Here is a 25774-nt window from a genome sequence, read left to right as displayed (position 1 = left end):
GCAGCCTGGAGTCGATAAAATGAATGTGATGTCAAATATGCTACATTATCTTCCCAATATAAGTGGGTAATATGCCAATAAGGAAAGATGGGATGATGAGGCAATGCCTTTTTAAACAGAGAAAGGAAAATTTCTAGCATAATCCTTTCACTTTCTTTTAAGTCGGATCAATTTTCACTTTGCTCAGATTGCTAATTGCTCTTTAAACCAAATGGATGACGTTTTGCTCAATTACCATAAAATAAATATGGAGATCTTCCAAACTGAATTTAATTTGTTATTTTACCTTCACCCTGGCCCGATGCTGAAAAGTCACTGACAATACTCCCATAGGATATAGGCCAGGGACAAGTAAAATGAGTCAGGAGGTCAAATAAATACTTGTAAATATGGATGGAGACTGTTTTCAGAAAGTCTCTGAAATATACTCAGAGTCGAGAGTGGATTTCATGCTCTTTATTCAGTTCATAGTGGTGTGGAGGAATGAAAGTCCCCTCAAAGTATCTGCTTTATATACATTATTTACACAATGGGCTGCATGTGATTGGCTAATTCCGGAATTCTCCTGTAGGCCAATCAGGTTGTGGATTCACTTCCATCTGGAGCCGGATTGGGTGGCTCCTGCAGACCAATCAGACTGCTGCATTGTTCTAGGACCAATCAGACTGCTGCATTCTGAATCCTATTGTTCTAGGACCAATCAGACTGCTGCATTTTGGATCCTATTCAACTCAGTACATAACAGTCTCTTACCCAGCTCACACACTGTTTACTTCAACATCGTACGTCCTATTGAAATGTAGACAGTAGAATTGACATGGATGATACTCCTGAGTGATACTGACCAATGATCAATGGCCTGTGTCAGCCGTTTTTGTTGTTCGGAGATCTGACTCCTCCTTGCTTTCCACCCACCTGTTCTCTCGTCCCACAACAGAGAGACAGCATGGCGCTGTAAGCAAAAACAACCAAAGCCAGAATATGGAAGCAGAGGGCGGGATTTAATAGAGACCTCCCGAAACCTGGAACAGGCACTGGCCAATGGTTTTCAAGGTGTGAAGCAGGTTTCCCTAAAGCAGTGTGAGCAGTTGTTAGGACAGCCCAAGTTCTTTCCAAGCTCCATTCCATGGACAGGTTTTGATGCAGCTTTAATATACTATATGCATGATTTTTAGATCAGGAGATAGGTGCAGACTACTGGTTTGTCGAGCCCAGCGTTGCTTACTTTGACTTGGCGGCAGCTATCCAGGATTTTTCCTTTCATCTGTTTCCAAAAGATTGAACCTGCTCCCCACTATGGAACCTTTATCCACTCCATTAACTATAGGCTATTGTTTTGACTAACAGCAATGAGACCAAGAACCTTATTCAGACGTTCTTCTTCTCCTTAGTGGTTGCATAAACAAGGTTGCAAATCACTTGGGGAACCTCAGCTAGCACACCAGGTTCCCTTCATTTGCCCTTCAGTGCATGGAGGGTGGCAGGGCAGGGTGATTGGGATAATAACAATTATCATCATCATCATCATTACATTCATATGCTCCCTATCTGACTGGGTTGCCCCAGCCACTCTGGGCTGCTTCCAACAAATTAAAAAACAGTAAGATATCAGACATTAAGAACTTCCTTATACAGGGCTGACTTCAGGTATCTTCTAAAGGCTATATAGTTACCGGTACTCATCTCCTTAACATCTGATGGGAGGGCGTTCCATAGGGTGGGTGCCACTACCAAGAAGGCCCTCTGCCTGGTTCCCTATAGCTTTACTTCTCGTATTGAGGAAACTGCCAGAAGGCCCTTAGAGCTGGACCTCAGTGTCCAGACTGAACAATGGGGATGAGATGCTCCTTCAGGTATGCAGGGCTCTAAAGGTGAGTACAAAGACTTTGAATTATGCTCGGAAACATACTGGGAACCAGTATAGATCCTTTAGGGCTGGTGTTATATTGTCCCAGCGGCCGCTCCCAGGATGCAGTGGAGTAGACCTAAATAGCGTATCCCTGCTCTCCCCATGCTTTTCTAATTGTGTGATGAAAAGAATGCATGAATAGATACAATGGTTAGTGAAATCTCCTGCAATTTACCTCTTTTTAACATTATTGGCAGCCTTTTATTTTCAGTCCAGTCCATGCATATCAAAGTTTCCCATTTTTGTTTTGCCTTTCTTACCATGGGAAAGTTCAAGCAGTTTTGTTTTTTCAATTATTTTATCCATTTCAGAAGTGTGTGTGTGTGTGTGTGTGCGTGTGTGTGTGTGTGTGAGAGAGAGAGAGAGAGAGAGAGAGAGAGAGAGAGAGCAAATTCTTCTTAGGACACTTCTGTGAAATTGATAAATTGCAGATGTGTTGGTAGTAGAAGAGAATAAGCTAACTTCATAGGGATTAAACATGGTGTGGAAAGTAAGTGTAGATAAAACATTAGCAACACATCACTTGCTTGTGTTCCAATAGAAAATTTCTTCTGAAATGTTTGGGTTTAACACTAATTAGGAGTCACTCCCCTTCTTTCCATCTAGCTGTGTTTAAGTCTAACTGTTGAGGATATTGGACACAGGAGAGATAAATATTACAAGTTTGTTTCCCTGTAAATCTCTGCTATGATTTCAAACTTTTGTGCTGTATGATTTGACAAGGCAAGAGGAAGAAACTATATTCCTTTGGGAAGGAGCGTTTCTGCATTTTCAGCTAAACTAAAGCTTGCCTTTCTCACCTGGAAATGCGATTGAATTTGAGTTGAGAGCAGCTGGTTCCAGGTCATGAGTCAGAGCAAACATGATCGGGAAGGACCTAGATTTGGAGAAAGTACCAACTGTTTAGAAGTTTGGGTGGTGATTTGTTTATGTAGAAGAAATGGGTTCATGGTCAGAGTGCAGGGCAAGGTGTTCCACCACGCATGAGGGAATAAATTTGTCATGTGGTTCTCTGGTTCACAACACAGGACAAAATACAGAAGCTCTTGTGGAGTCAAGAAGGGAGGGCGGAATTTTCACTATTTTAGCTCTCGCTTGGGCATTCTACACCATTGTGCAAATTAATTGAAACAAACAATGTAGTTTATTGTACAAAACTCACATATACATGTACAAAACTCGTGTTTTCGGATCCCTGTACCACACTTAAATCAGCACCTGAATGAGCTTCTCCATAGTCATACACTCTACACCACAGAGGCGACTTTTGCATATAGCCCACAAATTCTCAATGGGATTTACACCTGGGGAATTCCCTGGCCAATCAAGCAGTGGCGTAGCGTGGGGGGTGCAGGGGGGGCCGGCCGCACCGGCCGCAACATCTGGGGGGGGGGGCGCACTCGCACTCGCAGCTCTCTGCCCCTACTAAAATCCACGGGTTAGGGGGCGCAAATTACTTGCCTACCCCGGGTGCTGACAACCCACGCTATGCCACTGCAATCAAGTACCTGTATTTGCTGCTCTGTCATGAATTTCTTCACCACTTTAGACAGAGGGCTAGGTCCTGCTGCAATATCCCAGTAGTGTCAGGATACCTCTTTTCCAGCTCTGGAATAAGCTCTCTTTCGTAGAACCTCAGTATATTGTGCTGAGCACATCGTTCCTTCTATCGGCTGCAGGCTTCCGACACCGTAATGATCAACTGACTTTCCCTGTTTGTTTTGAGTACAGGATTACAAGTAAGATAGAAAACATGCTTTGTTTCAATTAATTTGCACAAGGGTGTAGATTTAGCCTGTGGTTTTCTTACCAGTGTATGTGTGTCAGAATGTTTTTTAGGAAAGAAAAGGTAAAATGCGAACTAGGTACTGGTTTAAATATCCAGCAGAAATTTGGCAGGCATCCTTGCTTTTGACTTTCAGGCATCTCTTGGAAGACCTTTTTATGCTGAGGGGCCTTTGCAGCTGTTTTAATAGCCAGCCACTTTTAGGGTTATTAGCATTGTTTTTAATGGTGTTTTATAGTCATACACCATTCTGATATTTTATGATACGATGGTACAGAAATACTTTTATAAACAAACTCTGAAGAAGAGTTTGATCAACATCAGGAGGCGAAGATTGCATTTGGTAAGTTTTTCTTGAAAACCTGGCAATGATGTGCAGTTTTTCTTTCAAGGACATTTCCATTATAACTAGTCCGTTTCTTGCCTGGTGCTCCTCCAACTAGCACCCAGTTGTTGTTGCTTTGTAAAAGCTTTTTATTATTAAATCATATTATAATGTATACAAAGCAGAGTGAACAATTATAACAGATAAAAATCAAAAGATTTTTTTTAAAAACCTATGAAACAGGCATGTAGAGTTAAAATAAGAAAGTCCAAGTAAACACTCAACAATATCAGATTATTAAGTATAGTTGCAGATTTGCCAGGGTTGTAACGAAGATTGTCTTGAAAAGGATGGTTCCACTGTAAATGTCATGAAAGGTAAAGAACCCCTGGGTGGTTAAGTCCAGTCAAAGGCGACTATGGGCTCATCTTGCTTTCAGGCCAAGGCAGCCGGTGTTTGTCCACAGACAGCTTTCCGGGTCATGTGGCCAGCATGACTAAACCACTTCTGGGGCAACGGAACACTGTGACGGAAACCAGAGCACACAGAAATGCTGTTCACCTTCCTGCCACAGCAGTACCTATTTATCTACTTGCACTGGCGTGCTTTCAAATTGCTAGGTTGGCAGGAGCTAGGGCAGAGCAACAGGAACTCATCCTGTTGCGGAGATTCGAACCGCTGACCTTCTGATCAGCAAACCCAGGAGGCTCAGTGGTTTAGACACAGCCCCGCCCTCTGTATATGTCATAAAAGAATGCCAGATCATATAAAACATGTCTGGATGTTCTAGTCCTTCGCGGACTCTCAAAATGTGCATAATTTTATCCCATATATTCCAGTGTGTGGAACCAAGTGTCCAGTGTTAGATTTTGGGCTGTTTTCCATTGAGTTGCAATTACTGGTTGTGCTGCTAAGATCATTTATAGGACAAATTCTTTTGACAATATATTAGCAGCATCATAAAAAATATCCAGTGACATTAATTTTGGACAAACTAGCACCCAGTTACATTCCATAGAGGTTGATAAAATTTCCTGGTGCCTGAACCGCCACATGAAAAATCTCTCATAGTTAGAGTGGCCGTGTGTCCTATTTTGTAGAGTACAGTTCTTCAGTGAAGGGGGTCATCTGTTTGAAGGGCTGTCCTGTCCAATCCTGGTTTAAAAATGAAGAACCAAAAGAAGAGAGATTAAGGGCGAAAGGGACTGAGAGTCTTCTTCACCACAATGGTGAGATGTATTGTATTTTTACTCAAAGTAATTATTTTAAAATTTGCAGCCAGGCATGTAAATTGGCATCTACACATTTTTGTGAATCAGTTCTCTGTTGCCCTTTTTGCGGGGGTGATGCATAAGCAGCAACCCTACTTGTAGCTGCAACAGAGAATATGGCAGCGAGAGGAAATGCTGTATCTTCTCTGCGAATAAGAAAACCTACCTAATTCGTATTTAAGGTCTTGAGGGAAATGATCTAATAAACTTAACCTATCAGTTGCAGTTGCTATTTGAAGACTCATCAAGAGCAAGAGGATTGATAGTAATGAAAAGTGGTACTTCCTGTGTCTCCAAAAAGGAAATGAGCAATTCTGGCAATTGCCAGTCAGCCCTAAGCCTAATATCCGTGACTTGCAAAATAATGAGACTTGTAGGGAGAGAAGAATAGGCTAATGGCCCCATAACTTATGTTCAGCGTGGCTTTGCAGCAAACAAATCACGCTAGATAAACTTGATTGTTTGGATTATCTAATTAGTGGTGAAGGACAAAATGGTGGAAATACTGCATCTGGACTGTTAAGAAACCATTTGTGATAGCGGTTCGTAAGGAGAGGAAACATAAACGAAAGAGGATGGTCTTTTAAGGGTAGGCAAGTAAGGTTTGTGCTATTTAATTTATTTGATGCTTTAAAAGTGAAAGCCCTATGATGTTGGGTGGAGATTTCTATCCATATTTCACAGATCAGCTGCTTTGTGTCCAGGATAGGACCACAATAATATAGATCTCTGACAAATTGACTGATCAGGGCTTACAAAAGCAAGTACTCTTTTCATCTGCATTCACTCAGCAGCTGGTTCCGTTGTCCCGACATTTCCCTAACCGTTCATTTCTGCATTATATTTAACCATTCACATGACGTAAAATTCACTTCCAAGAGTATAGCACAAGTTTAGCATGCATTTCTGTGTTACTTGCAAACAGAATATTTTCCTGGAAGCAAATAACATGGAAATGAGCACTAAAGTTGCCGCATATTCTGCTATTTTTCTGGGAGGGGCTTTTACATTATGTGAAAGCTCAAATATAATGTAGAAATTAACAGTTAGGGATACATCGGGGGGGGGGGGGGAACGACTGTTGTGTGGATTCAGCCTTAGATGATAAAGAATTGCCAAAACCTTCCTCTTTCATTACTAGTATTTCATTACTAGTATTGTAGCCAAGTAGTGATGTCCACCAATTTGGATGGCTTTAGAAGAGGATTAGAAAAATTTATGGAGGATAAAGTTGCATACCGTCCAACTTTTCTATGATGAAAATAGGGCTGTCCTATTTGATGATGATAGGGACGCAGGTGGCGCTGTGGGTTAAAGCCTCAGCGCCTAGGGCTTGCCGATCGAAAGGTCAGCGGTTCGAATCCCTGCAGCGGGGTGCGCTCCCGTTGTTTGGTCCCAGCGCCTGCCAACCTAGCAGTTTGAAAGCACTCTCGGGTGCAAGTAGATAAATAGGGACCGCTTACTAGCGGGAAGGTAAACGGCGTTTCCGTGTGCGGCTCTGGCTCGCCAGAGCAGCAATGTCACGCTGGCCACGTGACCCGGAAGTGTCTTCGGACAGCGCTGGCCCCCGGCCTCTTTGAGTGAGATGGGCGCACAACCCTAGAGTCGGACACGACTGGCCCGTACCGGCAGAGGTACCTTTACCTTTTATTTGATGATGATGCGGGAGGCAGTGGAAGACAGGAGTGTCTGGCATGCTCTGGCCCATGGGGTCACGAAGAGTCAGACATGACTAAACAACAACAACAACAATTTGATGATGATGATGATGATACCCCACCCATCTGCCTGGGTTGCCCCAGCCACTCTGGATGGCTTCCAACATATATAACAACACAATAAAACATAAAACATTGAAAGACTTCCCTATACAGAACTGTCTTCAGAGGTCTTCCAAAGGTTGTGCTACTGATCTCCTTGGCTTGGCCAATGAAAATAGGGATGTTCTAAGGAAAAGCGGAACATTCCAGGATCAAATCAGAAACCAGGATGACTTCTGTAAATCTGGGACTCTTCCTGGAAAATAGGGACACTTAGAAGGTCTGACACTGCCATTGGCTCCTCACCATCTTGGCTACATTCTGCCTCCACTGTCAGAGGCATGCTGTCTCTGATTATCAGTTGCTGGGAGCTGCAGGTAGGAAGAGTGCCGTTGTACTCGAGGGTCAGCTCGCAAACCTCCTGCAGGCATCTGGTTGTCCTCTGGGACTAGATGCTGTTCTAGATGGGCCTTTGGCTTGATCCTGCAGGCTCTTCTTAATAATGGCAGAACCAATATAACATTATTGCTTAGCCCTATCTTATGTGCCACCTTGCTTCTGTTCTTAGTACAGGTGACCTAGTCTCAAAACAGTTTGACGGGCAATTTTAGGTTCCCACTTAACATAAGCATTCCTGCTTGTGGTTTTCAGTGCTAAGCAAGTGCCATAGAAATGAGAACACAACAATTCCCTTTGGCTGTTCCATGCTCATGGCAAGCAATGCTAGCTTTCAATTGATGTTCTAGGCTCTTTGCGTCTCGGATCTTTTATTGATCTCTGTCATGTATAACTTCTTGCCTGCTGTCCCTCATATTAAATGTATCTACTCATGTGGTTGTGTTGTGTGAAGGTATGTGTTGCCTTCAGAGCTCACTGAAATGACCAACCCAGTTTCTTTAATTATAAGCCTGTTGCTTTGTCTGATGTGACATTTATATGGTATCGTGGTTCACCAAGACACAGGCTATAAGATGTAATTGGAATAAGAATCAGTTGGCACTCACTGAAGACTTATTTCTGCATTGGTGGCTCACATAGAGTGTCAGAAAGTATGTGTTTTTTATGGGCACACTTTACAATACATTTATCACAAAGTTTGCTGTTGACTACAAGATCTTCCTTTTACAAATATCATGTACGCTGCAAACCGAATCAAGACCCTGGTGTGGTGGTTAAGGATGCTGTAATTTGTAGTCCTCGCTGTGGTCTCGGTTCTGTTCATGGCAGGGTGTGACTACTATTTGCATAAGAGGAAAGCTCTTCTGGGCTTTTCAGCAATACAAATTGAGGGGCAGACTCCCTTTCCAGATCAAAACTGTTGCAAGGAACAAAGGGTTAACTCCCCTGTCCGCCACGTATCAGGGTCCCGATTTGGGGCCACCACCAAACTGGCTACCGGTGGAAAGAGAAACCCTGTACATAAAGGCAAACCATGAGATGAACTTAGTGTTGTTTTGGCCCCATGGAGCACTTTGGGAATGATATTTGGAAACACCAAGAAGTTGAGATAAGAGGAAATTATGTTCTTCCTTTCTGTCTGTTTCCTTCACTCATCAGCTTCCTGTTTTCTGAATGCAGAGGTACTGGATCATGGCCAAAAGGTGCAATCCGGCTCCATTAAAGCCAGCTGGGACTTTGCCACCAAGCACATGGATTTTAAAAAATGGTTAAAAATAAAAGGTAAGCTGCTAGGAAGAGCAAATGTGCAGCTTGAAGAAACTAGAGCTTCTGTAAGATAACCAGTGTATATACAAAACAGAAGGAAATAGTAAATCCAGAGCAGAAGGGGTATTTGGTGGTTGTTCTTCAAAGATGTTTTTAATCACAGTTTCCTTTTTAAAGCGGGATTCATTTATGTCTACATACATTAAATAGTTCTTGCAAAATCTAAGTGAATAATTTAGATATATTTAAGCAAATTTCCTAGGAAAGGTTGCACAGCTTCTATGCTGCTTGTTTATTGGATTCAGATTATAACACATTTTGAATTTCATTTTAAAATTCACCACTGTCCATTCTGCCAGTGCAATTTTAGGTTAACTATATTTTATCCGCAGTTGCTATATTTGGTTCTCGAGTTATTATTGCAGTTCCTTGGGGTATATTTAAATCCACCTTATTGTAATAGATTATGGAATAGAGTGTCTAATATGTCTAATGTAGAATAAATGACTATAATGATTTATGATGCAGCACTTCACTTTTATTGAACATAAGGATCATTGTACTAAAATGGATGGTGTATTGCTGCTTTAGCATAAAATACTGAATAACATATTCAAGAAAATGAATGGATTGGCCAGTTCATAATACTCTGCCCCTTCAGCTGAGAGGTCTTTAATAAGCAAGAGTGTCATTACACTTGAAAATGTATGTGTCGGTGATTCATAATCTAGAACAATGACAGTGATCGGCTGAAGCACATATTAAAGTCTGGGCTTAAAAGGAAATGCACTGTGCTTTGATCTCTGCGCAATGGCTGCTTTTGTTCCGCTTTACAATTTTGCGTCAGTAGCTGTAGCAGGAATAAGTATGTTGGAATTTGGAAATATATACGTATCTTTAGATTGTCTCTTGGTGATAAGGCTTTTGAAGATGGAGAGCATTTTTCTTTCTGCTAACACTTTGCATATGATGATACTGAAGTGCGTTCTCCTTACAGACTTTCATTACCCCTCTACATGCACCTTTGATGGAAACGTATTTGCACCTCATTTTTAAATCAGTGGAAGCTCTGTCAGAGCACATTCTTGCTCCTGTTCATTTCCAGGCTTAGCTTCCGGAGATTGTTGAGAGGTGCAGAGTAAATTTTTTTGGGGGGTCTTTTTGTTTACAAATGGATTCTTTGTTTACTTATTTAAAAGGCTGGCATTTTGCATTACAGTGGTACCTCGGGTTAAGTACTTAATTCGTTCCAGAGGTCCATATTTAACCTGAAACTGTTCTTAACCTGAAGCACCACTTTAACTAATGGGGCCTCCTGCTGCTGCCACGCCACCGGAGCACAATTTCTGTTCTTATCCTGAAGCAAAGTTCTTAACCTGAAGCACTATTTCTGGGTTAGTGGAGTCTGTAACCTGAAGCGTAGGTAACCTGAAGCATTTGTAACCCGAGGTACCACTGTATATCCCACTTGGGGGCTCTCAAAGTGGCTTACAAAAGTTGGAATGCACCATGCAGTGTCGGATTTACGTGTAAGCTAAGCAAGCTACAGCTTTGGGAGCCCAAAAAAAATTTAAAGGGGGAAAAACTGGGTGTACATTTCCAAAATATAAGATAAAAAACAAATAAAATAAAACCTGCTTAACAGCAACAGCGTTTTGGATTGTGTAGGCTCCTATGATGTAAGTAATGGGCCCCGCCTGCTAGCCTGCTCCCTGAAATATCACTGGTTTGCTCATTTCTATATACAGTGGTGCCCCGCAAGACGAAATTAATTCGTTCTGCGAGTTTTTTCGTTCTACGAGTTCTTTCATCTTGCGAAGCACCAATGCGTATTGACGGTTTCCCATAGGAATGCATTGGCGGTTTAAAAAATAAAGGCGCAAGACGTTTCGTCTTGTGAAGCAAGCCCATAGGGTAATCCGTCTTGCGAAGCACCTCAGAAAATGGAAAACTCTTTCGTCTTGCGAGTTTTTCATCTTCCGAGGCATTCGTCTTACGGGGCACCACTGTATAGGGTGCCTACATTCTGCATGTGCAAATGGCTTTCGATACCTATTAGGTCCATAAATGACCATATAGCATATATTCTACACAAAAAACAGCGATAATCTGTTGTTGACAAAGGACGGCTGGACGTATAAAGGGCCCCATTACCTTCAGGAGCTTAGGGCCTCATCAGACCTAAATCAGGCCCTGACCATGCAATCACATTCAAAAAGATTTGTGCATATTAATCGGGATTGATATGGTTCTGGGTTTATCCAGGCAACTTTTTTCTTCTTGTCCTTTGTCTACCTTGGTGCCCCCACTGAGGACCCCTGGAGCTAGTGGGGCTTAGCAGCTGAATCCCATGATGGAACCATGGCCATGCCATACAGTTAAAGCACTCTTACACAACTTTAACAGTCATGGCTGTGTGACAAAAAGCATCCTGGGAGATGTAGTTTGTTTTGAGTGCCAGGAACTGTAGCTATGTGAGGGGTGTCCCAATAACTCTGTAGTTCTCAGGATTCTTTCAGGGAAGTTCATTTTGTTCTGCTTCCAGAATATAGGGCAAGTTTAGCACCATGATATTTGCTTCCAGGGGAAAAAATCTGTTTGCAAGTACCACAGAAATGAATGCTAAGCTTGCACTATATTCTTCTATATTCCTGGAAGTGAATTTTACATCATGTGAAAGTTTCTATATCAGTTTGAAATTTAAAACACACACACACATTATTTCAACACGTTTTATCACAAATTTTACTTACTTTTAAGTTTTACTCTAAAAGGGACGCGGGTGGCGCTGTGGGTTAAAGCCTCAGTGCCTAGGGCTTGCCGATCGAAAGTTCGGCGGTTCGAATCCCCGCGGCGGGGTGCACTCCCGCTGTTCGGTCCCAGCACCTGCCAACCTAGCAGTTCGAAAGCACCCCTGGGTGCAAGTAGATAAATAGGGACCGCTTACTAGCGGGAAGGTAAACGGCGTTTCCGTGTGCGGTTCTGGCTCGCCAGAGCAGCGATGTCACGCTGGCCACGTGACCCGGAAGTGTCTTTGGACAGCGCTGGCCCTTGGCCTCTTTGAGTGAGATGGGCGCACAACCCTAGAGTCTGTCAAGACTGGCCCGTACGGGCAGGGGTACCTTTACCTTTACCTTACATATTTTTTAGCATGCATTTTTGTTTGAAATACACATCGTGATGCATTTCCGTGCCAAGAATTGTACAGTGGATGCTCCCGCACGGATCACGTTCGCAATCCGCAGCGCTGTGTCTGCGCACGGGTCAAGATTCAGTGCTTCTGCGCATGCGCAAAGTGTGATTTTGTGCTTCTGCGCATGCGTGAGAATTCAGAGAAGTGTGGAAACTGAGGATCAGTTGTGTCTTTAGAGCCATGTCAAGTCATTTTGCTTAAATGTGACTGAATGCCTTGAGCATCCCTGCCTGCCAGTCAGAGTAGACAATGTTGAGTGGGATGGACCAAGGCAGCTTTGCATGTTCCATATAAGGCTATAGCAGGAAGGAAAGCTAATTGCTTTGTCCTGTAAAGTCTGATTTAGGAAAGCTGCAATTATGAGAAAAAGGAAGGTCGTGTACATACCATTTGTCTTTCCAGTCATGGATTTCATTAGGTCCAGCAGTCCAGACCTATTAATACGTTATATATATAATCTAGGCAAACTAATGCCATTACTATCCTTCAATGACAGAGATCCTCTGCTTTTTCTCAGCTGGGTTGCTTTGATCACACACAAGAGGGCCTTAAAAACTTTCTGCTTCAGCCATGATACTAAGTTTCTTGGATGCCTGGGCCATAGTTTTATTCTTTTCCCAACAAATTACCTCTCTGGGTGGTAGCGTAGCATTGCAGCACCTGTTGCCGGATTTCTTTTGTTTGCTTTTCGACTTCAGCACCTCATCTCTTTTTCTGCCCGTCATCTGTTCGCTTACTCTTTTGATTGTCAACCAATCTCAGCAAAACAAATTAGATTATCTTAATGACTGCAGTTTGGCTGTATCTGATTAGGTTTCAATGTCAGCCGAATTTAATCCTGGTGAATTTAATTTTGATGTTTGATTAGCCTCATCCTGAAGCTCATCCTTGTTTTGAAAACATGTAATGTGCTTTAAGAGTCGAGCTGTTTCAGAGATAGCTTCCTGCATTACTTCTGATCCTCTGGCATACTGGAGATGTTTGTGTCCACTCCCCCCCCCCTTTTTTTTTTTACTTTCCTAGTCTTATCACTTCTCCAGTCATTGTAGACATAGTGCACCAACATTAAGGCCTTTTAAATTTAGGGCACAGTGAAACACATACTTAATCTCTTGCTCTTAAATAAACAGGACTTGATTCTGCTTAATTTTGGACCGTGTCTTTTTACATTCACATTTTGTTGATTGCATTTAGTAAATTTGAAAAGTTTGGTGTGCATATTTCTCTCTGACAGAAGTATTTAATAGAGGCTTAGGGACCTATCAATTTGGCAAAAGTTGTGCCTTCTTGGTGCCTTTTTGGTGCAAAAAAAGGTCATTTTTATTCAACCAGGCTTTTAAAATCCATGATCTTGAAACCGTTTCATGTTTTTAGTTACATTTGGGTTTAGATCACTCTGTTGGAAATTTTTAATGCTGCAGCTGTTTTTAATGATATTTTAAATATTGTATTTTTTAATTTGTGAGCCAACCAGGAAATTACATTATTATTGGGGGACAATTTATAAATGCTCTAGTCTAGATAAATAAAATATGAAGTGGCTACAGCTGACTGTTTAACCAATGGTTGTTTCAGTGCTCATGAAACTACACAAAGAAGCTGGCCATCTGTTGTGACTGTCCACACAATGAGAAATATTTTACCACCCTTCTGCCTCCCTGCATTGCTGATTTGTTGCAAGGGCGTGGTATATTTTTTCCTCAATATATGGCTGGATGTCACAGAGCACTGGCTTCCCGTGTGGTTACATGCACTCTGTCTTTAACAAGCGTAGGCTACGTGGTAATCCTCAGCCATCCACCGTCTCCTTCAAATCTGTGCCAAGGCCACAAGCCAAATCTTAGGGGCATTTTGTGTGACATCCATAACACACTCTAAAAATTGCCCCCGTCATGAAATTATCCAGACGAATTTGCATAGAAATTACTGTATTGAAAGCAAGTAATAGATTTTTTAAAACCCAAAACAAGCAAAGAAACAAACCGAAGTTGCAGTCATGTGTAATGCCCACACTTTACTGCGTTTCAGTTATTCCATAATCCAACGTCTGTCATTTCCCCCAATTATCTTCATTTCACAGTTTCTGTAATGGAGCATTCTAGCGGACAGTTGAGAAGACCAGCACTTCTAAAAGCATGTTTAGCTTTGTGGGTAATGTTGTTGTGAAAATGGCTTTTCCTTTTAATTATACATTTTGCCATCTGAATTGGCTCATTGGGACCATGTTTGTACACTGAAGAAGTTTTATTAATAATATTGTTACAGTGGTTTTCATGCTTGGTCACAATATTTGGTTTCATTTACCCTTTCTTTGTTAAATACTTTGGAGTGTTTGTAGATAACTTGATTTCTGTCCTGGCCTACTGATAATAATAATAATAATAATAATAATAATAATAATAATAATAATAATATTTATTTATATCCCGCCCTCCCCAGCCGAAGCCGGACTCAGGGCGGCTAACAACAATTAAATAATCAAACAATCAAATAATCCAACATTCTAAAAACATTCCATTATAAAAATTAATTAAAATCAAATTAATGGCAACCATTAAGCAAAATTTTGTGCAGGTTGCCAGAGGAGGGAGTCAGGCTGGGCCCTGACCAAAGGCCTGGTGGAACAGCTCTGTCTTGCAGGCCCTGCGGAAAGATGTCAGGTCCCGCAGGGCCCTAGTCTATTGTGACAGAGCGTTTCACCAGATTGGATGCAAGGAGGCTTCCATTCCTGGAGCTCCTGGTCTCCATGCAGTTCATTCTTTAACTGAATCCCACCTGACATTCCTTAAACTGCCTGTTTGAGATGATCTGTGGACTCAAGTCCTGAAATCTGAGCTTGTGGCTTTGTAGTTATGCACCATACCCTGGGGCTTACTTTGGAAATCTGTCTACAGGGCCCTAAGCAAGCATAGCTTTCACCTAATCAAGAGTGAGTCCACATTTATTACAGGAGCAACTGTAAATATAGGGTCATCTGAATATCCACATAGTCCTTTGCAAAGTACCATTTTAGCTGATAGTCAATCGAATTTCTTGTTTCCTGGATTAAATTGTCAACACAACACATTTTTTATTTGGCGGCTAATTATCAGATATTGGTGTTCTCATGCTGAATATCTTCCAATTCAGCAAGTTGAGTTTGAAATTTCAATACTTGAGCCCTATTCAGGTATAATAGTACCTTGGTTCTCAAACCCCTTGGTACTCAAACAACTTGGAACCCAAACACTTCAAACCCCGAAGTAAGTGTTCCAGTTTGCGAGCTTCTTTCGGAAGCTGAACGTGCTCCGTTTTGAGTGTTGCGCGTCCAATTTGAGTGCCACACTTCCATTTTGAGTGTTACACTGAGGTCTGTCTGTTTTTGCTATTTATTTTGCTTTTTTGTGGCTCTCTTTTTTTGTGACTGTGTGGAACTCAGTTCAGCTACTGATTGATTGATTGATTGATTGTGTGTGTGACTGCAGTACATTGTTTATTGCTTTCATTTTACGGATCAATGGTCTCTTTAGATAGTAAAATTCATGCTAAATTGCTGTTTTAGGGGTTGTTTTTAAAAGTATGGAACAAATTAATTCATTTTGTATTACCTTCTATGGGAAAATGTGCCTTGGTTTTGGAATGCTTTGGTTTTGGAATGGACTTCCAGAATGGATTAAGTTTGAGAACCAAGGTATCACTGTATTCAAAAGAATCCCTTTTAGCTTAAACTGGCGAGAGGGTACCCATGTGCTGGGCATACCCACCAAACCACAAACTTTCCATATTAACCAGAGAGATGGGAAAGATTCCCAGTGTTGCACCACAGAAGAATCCAACACAGCAGTTGAGCCAGCAGAAACTTGTTGTGTTGTGCAGCAGAATGCACAATCTATTGTGCAACCAAGTTGCCAGCAACCTGCTTCTGCATTCTCTTTCACAACAACATTTCCCGGGCATGAAACATTTTGCCAGTGGTACAAGTATACAGTGGTACCTCGGGTTAAGTACTTCATTCGTTCCAGAAGTCCATTCTTAACCTGAAACTCTTCTTAACCTGAAGCACCACTTTAGCTAATGGGGGCCTCCCGCTGCTGCTGCGCCGCCGGAGCACAATTTCTTTTTTCATCGTGAAGCAAAGTTCTTAACCCGAGGTACTATTTCTGGGTTAGCGGAGTTCGTAACCTGAAGAGTATGTAACCCGAGGTACCACTGTACTGTTAAGTGACTTTAATTTAGCGCTTCGTTGGCTACGAGCCAAAGTGCATTATTTAAAACTTCTGATTTATTGGAGTATGGTTTTGTCGAATTTCACAATAAAGCACTTGCACGTATTCATTGCTTTTTTAAAATTAAAAATGGGGGTTTAGTAGACTTGCATTCCATATTAGAACAGTTCTATACTTGTAGGATCTTGGAACACTTAGAAGGTAACAAATGTAAAATGTTTACCCTGTTTCAGTTGTGCAGTGTGCTAAATGACCTCAGGACCTGTTCAGATACTAGTCTGTGTCCTCTGACAAAAGGCCTATCTGCACTATGTAGCAGTATCATTCCACTTTAAACAGTTGTGGCTTCCCTTAAAGAATCCGCGAACTGTAATTTGTTAAGGGAGCTGAGAATTGCTAGGAGACCCCTGTTTCCCTTGCTGAGCTATAATTCACAGATTGTTTTAAGAATTAATCCCTCTTCCCAGAGAGCTCCGGGAATTGTAGCTGTGTGAAGGGAATAGGGCTTGCCAAACAACTCTCAGCACCCCTAATCCCGATTCTTTAAAGTGGTATGGTACTACTTTAAACATATAGGGCAGATGAGACCTTACATGCTTCCACCTTGCCTCCCCTCGCCTTTATTTGTAAAAGGCAACTTCTGAGCCAGGAAACTGCAAAATGGCACTGTTACTTGAATGCAGGATTCCCCTTATCCCAACTATTTAATCCACAAGAGACAGTAGTGTGTTCAATGCTCGGCATAAAGAAGGTTCCATATTCAAATAACCATGGGATCTCCTAGGTCAGATATTGCTACTGTTGTTTAGGAGAGCAAGGAGGAATTGTGCAAAAGCCCAGTTTCATTGCCTCTACCAACATACCAGGAGAATAATACCGAGATAGGCTCCCAAATGCTGCTAATGCTTTTTTTCAGGTGCAAGAATAACTTCTTTGAAAATAAGGTTTTGCTGATTGTAAGTACCATCTATTGAAAGTTGATAAATCAGAGCAGTTACTGTCATGGCTCTTCGTTTTAATACCTTCTTCTTTTCCCTTTTATCCACCTTGACAGTTTCCTTTGATGGTAGTTCTATTTTCCCAGTTTCCAAAGCTCATAATCTCCCAGTCTTCTTTGAGTCTGAGCCTCCTTTAGAAACCTATGTTAATCAGATTATTTATGAAACAGTCTTAGTATCATTTTGGTAATCTTGCCTGGTTTTACGTGACCTATTCTATCATGTTAGGAAGCTGGGTGTTGTGTGTGTGTGTGTGTGTGTGTGTGTGTGTAGCTAGACAAATAGATAAAACACATCACATATATTCTAACCATAACTTATAGCTCATATCTTATCTATAGTTTATATTTGACTTTTCTTGCCTGAATGCTCCTCATAATCAGAACTTCTAAACACCTTTGCTCCTATGCTGAGAGAATTCAGTGGTGTGAAATAAGAGATTTTCAGAACCTGTCGCATTCGACTTTCATCCTTTCATTAGAATGACACTCAAGATTATAGCTTCAGTCCAAAGAACCACATATTCTGCTGAATCCCATTGTTGACTGTGGAAAGCAAAGATGCTCCCCGCCCTCCAAAAAAATCGCAGCCTATTCCAATAAGAAAGTCCTGGGGGCTGGCTTTGTGATACCCATTCTATAGATATTGGCTTATGCAAAAAAGAAAGGAAGAAAAAAGCTTCGCTTTCCATCCAGAGACGATGACAAACAGGCCCGTGCTTGATAGATGGATTCGTTATCACCTCCTAATTACAAGCAGATTTCCAGGTGTGCTCTCTACATTATAAATGAAAGCTGCCTAGTGTTATACAATACTGGCCTGAGGGTCAACCATAAGGGATCTGTTCCTTCTCTTCTGTCATTGGACCATATTATTTAGCTGAGGTTTCAACAGATAACCTTTGAAGGCCTGCCTGACTAATCGCCTGGTAAATGCTGACTGTTAAGAGGTTTTTTTGTCTCCTAATAAAGAAAGGAACTTGGGGGGGGGGGAGAGACCCGCAGTGTGTTAGGCACTTCACTGTTGGGTTTTTCAGAATACCTAGTTGGGAAAAACCAGCTTTATGGAGGTCAGCTATACTGCTGCAGCCTGGAGTCCGTTTTTGCCGAAAACCATTCATGTGCACAACCCCTGATATAAACTAAAAGAGCTCTTATGTCATACATCCCAGAAGATAACCGTGTTGTATCGCAGACCACTGTTCTGGTTTGAAACCCGGAAAACCCTGTTGGGTCATTCCAGTAGCTCATTTAGTCTATCATCCAGTTCTCATGGTGCCCATGGAAGGCTGCAAACAAGACCCGAGTGCAACAGTATATTCTCTCTTCCTGTGGTTTCCAGCACCTGGTATTTGAAGCATACTGCTTTCGACTATGGAAGCAGAGTTTTTAAGGTTTGTTGTGAAGATGTCGGCTGCCAAAACATGTGCTTTTATGGACTGGTCCAGGCTGGGGGTATGTGGAGATGTCCAGGGTGCTATTGAAGCTTTGCCTCTCACCTCTGTACGGCTGAGGCCGTTGCTCAAATCAGAATACCTAGATGCTGTTTTGGAAGGGATGAGGGCAAGTAAATTTTCTATTAGTAGTAGTATTATTAGTATTATTAGAATTTATATACTGCCAGGCCATAGCACCAACTATATGGGGCTGAGGACACCTCAATCCCCGTCCCCCCGGAAGTATGTGAGGACGGGGCTGAGCCCCTCCCCCCCTAATTTTGAGGGCCCACTGGCCCTCCCTGCGGTGGCGACAGGCCTCTTCTGGCCTCACAGCTTCTTCTTAATGCACATGACGTCACATGTTTGTGTCGAACGTGTGATGTCAGAAACATGTGACAAGCCCCCCCCCCCATGTTGGGCAAAACATGGCACCTCTGGGCCACGCTACTTAAAGAGCCATCTTCATCCACACCAGCCTGCTCACATTGTGAGATCCCAGTGGAGGCCCTGCTCACCTGCTGGCCTCCTGACAACAATCAGATTGATGGGCACCTTTTTTGCAACACCCCAAACTTGGATTGCACTCAAACTTGGAATCTATTGGCCCTTGTCTTTACAGGACTTTAAAGTAAAGGTAAAGGGACCCCTGACCATTAGGTCCAGTCGTGGCCGACTCTGGGGTTGCAGCGCTCATCTTGCTTTATTGGCCGAGGGAGCTGATGTACAGCTTCTGGGTCATATGGCCAGCATGACTAAGCCGCTTCTGGCAAACCAGAGCAGTGCACGGAAACGCCATTTACCTTCCCGCCGGAGCAGTACCTATTTATCTACTTGCATTTTGACGTGCTTTCGAACTGCTAGGTTGGCAGGAGCAGGGACCGAACAACGGGAGCTCACCCCATCGCGGGGATTCGAACCGCTGACCTTCTGATCGGCAAGCCCAAGAGGCTCTGTGGTTTAGACCACAGTGCCACCCGCATCCCTTTAGGAAACCCTTTAGGAAACCATTAAAGCCCCTAACTTTATTTTCAGCTGTTGTTCTTGTGGTTTTTTTTGTGGCTTGTGACTTTTAGCTGTATTTTTGTATTGGATTTTAGTATTTATAAGCTGGATGGTTGTTTTATTGAAATCATCAGCTTTTATTCATCAGTTGTGCGGGTTTTTGCTTGTTACTTTTACTCTGTTACCTGCCTCGATGCTATCCTCAAAGGCAGCCTGAAATAATAATGCTTAAATATTTAAAATTCCCTGACCGTTTCTAGAGAGGAGTTGCTATGTGGCTAGTCGTGTGTCCTCTTGAGTATACAGCTATGTATATTGAAATTACTGAAATAAGCTGGTCTTAACTTCAGTGAACCAGATAGGATCCCACGCACCCCCTCAGTAGTTTAATATTACTGAGATTCATGTTAATTATTCCTCGTTTTCTTTTATAACCTGCTATGGCAGTTATTTACTTTATGTCACAGAGGAAGTTGCAAGCAGGTGATTAATAACCTGCCTAAGTATTACTTTTCCTCTTACTGCCTTGTCAAGAAATAATGTGACCTGCAGATGTTGAGAGAAACCCATACATTTTATTAATGACAGCTGCTGTTGCAACATGCTCAATGAAAGCCAGCTTATCAACCATCGCAGAAACAAGAACATTTTGTAGTTTGGTTTTGCTTTTGCATTTGGGTGCTTGTCTTTGTTTTGAGTCAAGTGTACTGAAAGCTCCAGAGGAGCAGCAGTAGTGCAGGTGCTTTTTAGAGAGCCTGGAAGGCAAGTGAAGAAACAGGTTTGATGAAGTAAGAACAGAACAGTTGAACTTTGATTTGCCTTTAAAGGTAAAGTAAAGGGACCCCTGACCATTAGGTCCAGTCGTGACCGACTCTGGGGTTGCGGCACTCATCTCGCTTTACTGGCCGAGGGAGCCGGCGTACAGCTTCCGGGTCATGTGGCCAGCATGATTAAGCCGCTTCTGGCAAACCAGAGCAGCGCACGGAAACGCCGTTTACCTTCCCGCCGGAGCGGTACCTATTTATCTACTTGCACTTTGACGTGCTTTCAAACTGCTAGGTTCACGGGGATTCAAGCCACCGACCTTCTGATCAGCAAGTCTGCGGTTTAACCCACAGTGCAATCCTTGTCCCTCTTGATTTGCCTTTACACACACATAATAGTCCGGCCATGTTCACATGTCACACTAAGCTAAACCATGGTTTAGTGCAAAAGTGCTAGTTTTGCAACAGATTTGCTCTTCCCTAGATTTGTTTTAAGGACACAGGTGGCGCTGTGGTCTAAACCACTGAGCCTCTTGGGCTTGCCGATCAGAAGGTTGGCGGTTCAAATCCCCGTGACAGGGTGAGCTCCCGTTGCTCAGTCCCTGCTCCTGCCCACCTAGCAGTTCAAAAGCACGTCAAAGTGCAAGTAGATAAATAGGTACCACTCCAGCGGGAAGGTAAACAGCATTTCCGTGCGCTGCTCTGGTTTGCCAGAAGCAGCTTTGTCATGCTGGCCACATGACTTGGAAGCTGTCTGCAGACAAACACTGGCTCCCTTAGCCAGTAAAGCAAGATGAGCACTGCAACCCCAGAGTCGGTCAGTGGTTCCTTTACTTTAGACTTGTTTTAGGTCACTGCACAAAGTCCAAGCCCACGATTATGGCTAAGGTATATTTTCCTTAACCCCAATCTGTAGCCAAGATTTGTCCTATACTTACAGGTTTGTGGTTAAGGAGGAGAGACCTTAACCATGATCCCAGGTTTTGGTGACACCCTAAACCAAACTTTGACTTAGCTGCCATCCCACACTGACTTTAAAAGCCCAGGAAGGAAGGAAGAGGCTGCAGTCTTCTCTCTGGGAGCCAGCAGGTTCACACGGTTGCTGCAAGCCATACTCTGGGTTACCATGACATGCAAACCAAACCATTGTACCAGCATGCATACCATCTCTTATTTCTGCTTTTAAAACATATACCTTAGATGCTGCCCCACATATAGTGGTTGTATACAGTGCAGTCAGTGGACTAAGGGGAAGGAGGGCAGGAGGGGTCCAGCATCCTGTCAGAGCCCGGGTGCCTCCTTCTGGGTTAGGAAGTGATGTGTGATACTCACAAGTGTGACATCAGGATGTTGTGATGTCATGCGTGTGACATCACCCCAGAGGTGCAAGCTGGCCTAAACTGTTCCCCTACGAAAAATTTCATGCCACACTGCCGGGTACATATATACATTTTAGCCTTGGGGTTTTTTTTGGAGTTCTTTTTTTTACCTGGATGGTGATGTAGAAATCAATCAATCAAATAGAAATGGATATTGTTGAAGGGAAAAATATGGCTGCCCTCTTGTCCCTAACTCCACTCAATCTAAGCCTGTTTTCAAGTCTGATTGCGGTGGGAAGGGGAGATTTGAGGGTGGGGGGTTTTCACAGCTGGGGAGAGAAGGTCTCTCTCACCAGTTGTGACCCCTGCACACACATTGGTCCTCACCTGTTGTATTTTAGGCTTGGGGGGGAAATCCTTCTATTAACTACAAGAGAAAGCTTCTTTCAAACCTAATTGCAGTGTGGGGCATTTTGTGGAAGAGTTCAAAGGTGGGAACGCTGCAGTCGCCTCCACACCATAATTAGACTTAAATAAGTCTATTGGCTACAACAGAAAGCTTCTTCCAAACCTATTTTTTTGTGGGGGAGGGAGGTCTAGGGCCGTGCATGCAACACGGGAACCCTCTGCCTCTTTTTTTGCACCTGTAACTGCTGCACTGGCAGCCCACAATTGAATGTATGGTGCAATATGGTCTACATGCTGCTTTACACAAATAATCCGTCTACCGGCCTACCCTTTGTGCCATGTGCTAGGGCATTTCGTGACTTTCAGTGGAATCCAAAGATACATACAGTGGTACCTCGGGTTAAGTACTTAATTCGTTCCGGAGGGCCGTGCTTAACCTGAAACTGTTCTTAACCTGAAGCACCACTTTAGCTAATGGGGCCTCCCGCTGCTGCCGCGTCGCTGGAGCACGATTTCTGTTCTCATCCTGAAGCAAAGCTCTTAACCTGAAGCACTATTTCTGGGTTAGCGTATGTAACCTGCAACGTATGTAACCTGAGGTACCACTGCATCTGTGTTGTGTTCCAGTGCAGCTGTAGACACAAGCTACCATGGGCAAGCAACATGGTTTGTGTGTCCCACCAATGAAACAGCCACCAAGGGGCCAGAACTTCCATGCTGTGTCTAGCTTCCCATGCTTGTGTGTCTTGTGTGCAAAATGGCAACCCTCCACCCAACTGCAGGCACACTGTAAAGTTTCCCACCCGTGGTGCTTGACTTCAGAGCTGGGCAAAAGCGCTCCTTTTACTGAACCTAACCGTGCTTTCCTTGCCTCCCCCTTAGTCCCTCCTGAGCTAGCCAGCTACACTGTCCAAATACATCTTTATTTGTACTAACAAGAAATACCCGTGAACAATGGCTGGAAGCAAGAGACGAGATGTTTTGTAAAGGCCTTTTAAAAACATACTGATGAGAGGTTTCTCTCTGGCGCGCGTGTGATTGAAACGGTGACGGCGGAAAGGGAACTCAAGGGCTCTTTGCTGGAAATTGCAAATGCGCGTCATGGTATTGGCCGCCCAAGGATTCGCAGCTGAAGAGCCGCTTCGGATGGTTTGCACTGGCATGGTTTATGCAGATGCTTTGGGAACAGATGGCATCGTGGATCCCCATGGCAAATGTGAATTTATACTTATACACACACATGCGCATGCACACACACACTGTACTGAAGTATTTTGCTTGTAGGCACAAAGCAACAAAATTATTTGGGAACTCTACTCCATAAATCAGCCAGGCTACTGCTGCTAAGCCACGTGGAAATGAAATAAGATTGATTTCAGCATTCACTCTCCTATTTGCATCTTTGTGGGTTCAGGTTATCTCTTAGCGTTTGCTGGTAGAGCTACACATTCTTGTATAATTAACAGTCTGGTATGACAAGGAAGGGTCAGAAGGTTAAGAGATCAGCCAACCTTTATCCCGAAAGTCCTAACGTTGACGTAAAATTGGAAGTGGCTCATTTGAAAATTTCTATGCATATTTATATATTTCCCAGTGGCATTTGATTTATCCTGTGTATTGGGGAGTTGCAGATATCTCTGAAGAAGCTAACATATAATACCTTATATTCAGAATGGGGTTATTCTGCCTGTATTTTTATACCTTGATGGGTTGTGTTGTTTTGCCAGTGTATTAATCAGCTTATTGAGCAATGGTGGCTACTTACTTAGCCAAAACTAAAAACTAATACGTAGCCTATGAAGGCATAATTTCTCATTATTAATAGATAGGGACACACAATACAGAAATTTAGGTGAATTAGTTTATGACAAGCTATTAAATTGAACTCTAAATATGATTATTATCATTGAGGGGTGCTCCTAATTATTTAGGTGCTTGTAAAAATTGATTTTGTGTATGCTCTAAAGCTGCCAGCCCTTTGCAGTGAACAGAGGTTGCATAAAATTTATTGACCTGTCGTTCACATGTGTTACTTTACTAGCACTTAATGGCCTGTTTAGATAGTCTTGGTGGGTATGAACTCCCAGTGCACTACTCCAGCTACCATATGTTGACAGGTAGCTGCCATGTAGATAAAACAGGGGAGGGGGACTCCAAATCATACTGGGATGCGCAATCATTACTTATTTTCTAATCTGAAGCAAGGATTTCTTGGTCAGCCGGAGGAAGATGAAGGAAATGGTTTTTTTGCATTGCTTTGTCTCTACTCTGCTTTGCTCAGTCAACAGTGCAGTAGATGTAACAGTTCTGAATTAGGGGTGCGTGGTCTTGAGCGGGAGTTATAGCAGAGCCTGAACAGTTGAGAAGTATATCGTAGAGATGAAAAATGCACTTTTAATAGGCCCCTTTATATTTCCATCTCGTGTGTGTGTGTGTATATAATTATTAAATTTTCTGTTTTGCAATTTAAAATACTCATTTATACATCCTTAAGATATCAATGACTCCCCTTCTTCTCTTTCCATGGTTCATTTTACATATCATAAATCCCTTCATATTTTACAAAAACTAAACCATTCAGTATTCCATTACAGTATTTCACTCATCAAAACTTGTTTACACTTTTGAGTTTATCTTCATGTTGCCAATGTTTTCAGGTGTACACAATTTCCCCCCATATATTCAATAAACGTTTCCAATCTTCCCTAAACTTCTCTATGTTCTTTTTGCTCTCTTATTCTATATGTTAAGTCTGCAAGCTGTGCATATTGTGTCAGCTTAAGTTGCCATTCTTCTTTAGTTGGGACCTCACTCGTTTTCCATTTTTGGACTAACAGAACACGGGCCACAGTAGTGGCATATGTAAATAACCTTTTTTGACACCTGGGAATTTCACTCTGAAACCCCAACAAAAAGGACTCGGGGTTTTTTGTTTTGTTTTTTGAAACATTTTTTTCAGTTCATTATGGATTATTTCCCAATACTCTTTTACCCCTTTACAAGTCCACCACATGTGAAAGAAAGTTCCCTCAAAGTTCCTTTCTCTTGGCATCTCACTTTGCATGATAGTGTCCCCACAACCTTAGATAATGGAAGAGTTGGTGTGGAGGAGTGGTTAGAGTGTTGGACTAGGACCTGGGAGGGCAGGGTTTGAATCCCCACTCAGCCATGAAATCCACTGGGTGAGCTTGGGCCAGTTGCTAACTCTTAGCCTAACCTACCTCACAGGGTTGTTGTCAGGATTGAATGGGGAAGAGGAGACCCATGTATACACCACTGTGAGATCCTTGGGAGATAAAGGTGGAAAATAAATGAAATAAGTAAGTGATAGATTTGCTTTCTACTACCATATTATTAGCTCTTAGAACATGGGTAGGCAAACTAAGGGCCGGATCTGGCCCAGTTGCCTTCTCAATCCAGCCCAGGATGGTCTGTAAATCAGCATGTTTTTACATGAGTAGAATGTGTCCTTTCATTTAAGATGCATCTCTGGGTTATTTGTGGGGGCCTGCCTGTTGTTTTTACATGACTAGAATGTGTATTTTTATTGAAAATGCATCTCTGGGTTATTTGTGGGGCACAGGAATTCGTTCATTTTTTTCTTTTCAAAATATAGTCCAGCCCCTCACAAGGTCTGAGGGACAGTGGACCAGCCCCCTGGTGAAAAAGTTTGCTAACCCCTGTCTTAGAAGGTGATAACTTGGAAACCTGGGTAACAGAGTACAGGTAAA

At 42.6% G+C, this 25774-nt stretch overlaps 1 protein-coding gene across 1 annotated transcript in view; it reads left to right on the top strand.

The window, feature by feature from the left end:
* RARB (retinoic acid receptor beta) overlaps positions 1-25774 on the top strand; it is a 349519-nt gene that overhangs the window by 193269 nt on the left and 130476 nt on the right. Inside the window, exon 5 of the mRNA XM_083405281.1 lies at positions 8609-8731. Within this exon, the coding sequence (XP_083261407.1) occupies positions 8609-8731 (123 nt within the window). The remainder of the gene's footprint in view (positions 1-8608; positions 8732-25774) is intronic.

This window comes from Podarcis tiliguerta (genome assembly GCF_965153285.1).
Source record: "Podarcis tiliguerta genome assembly, chromosome: 12".
Classification (NCBI taxonomy): Eukaryota; Metazoa; Chordata; class Lepidosauria; order Squamata; family Lacertidae; genus Podarcis; species Podarcis tiliguerta.
This window is presented reverse-complemented; position numbering and strand designations above follow the sequence as displayed.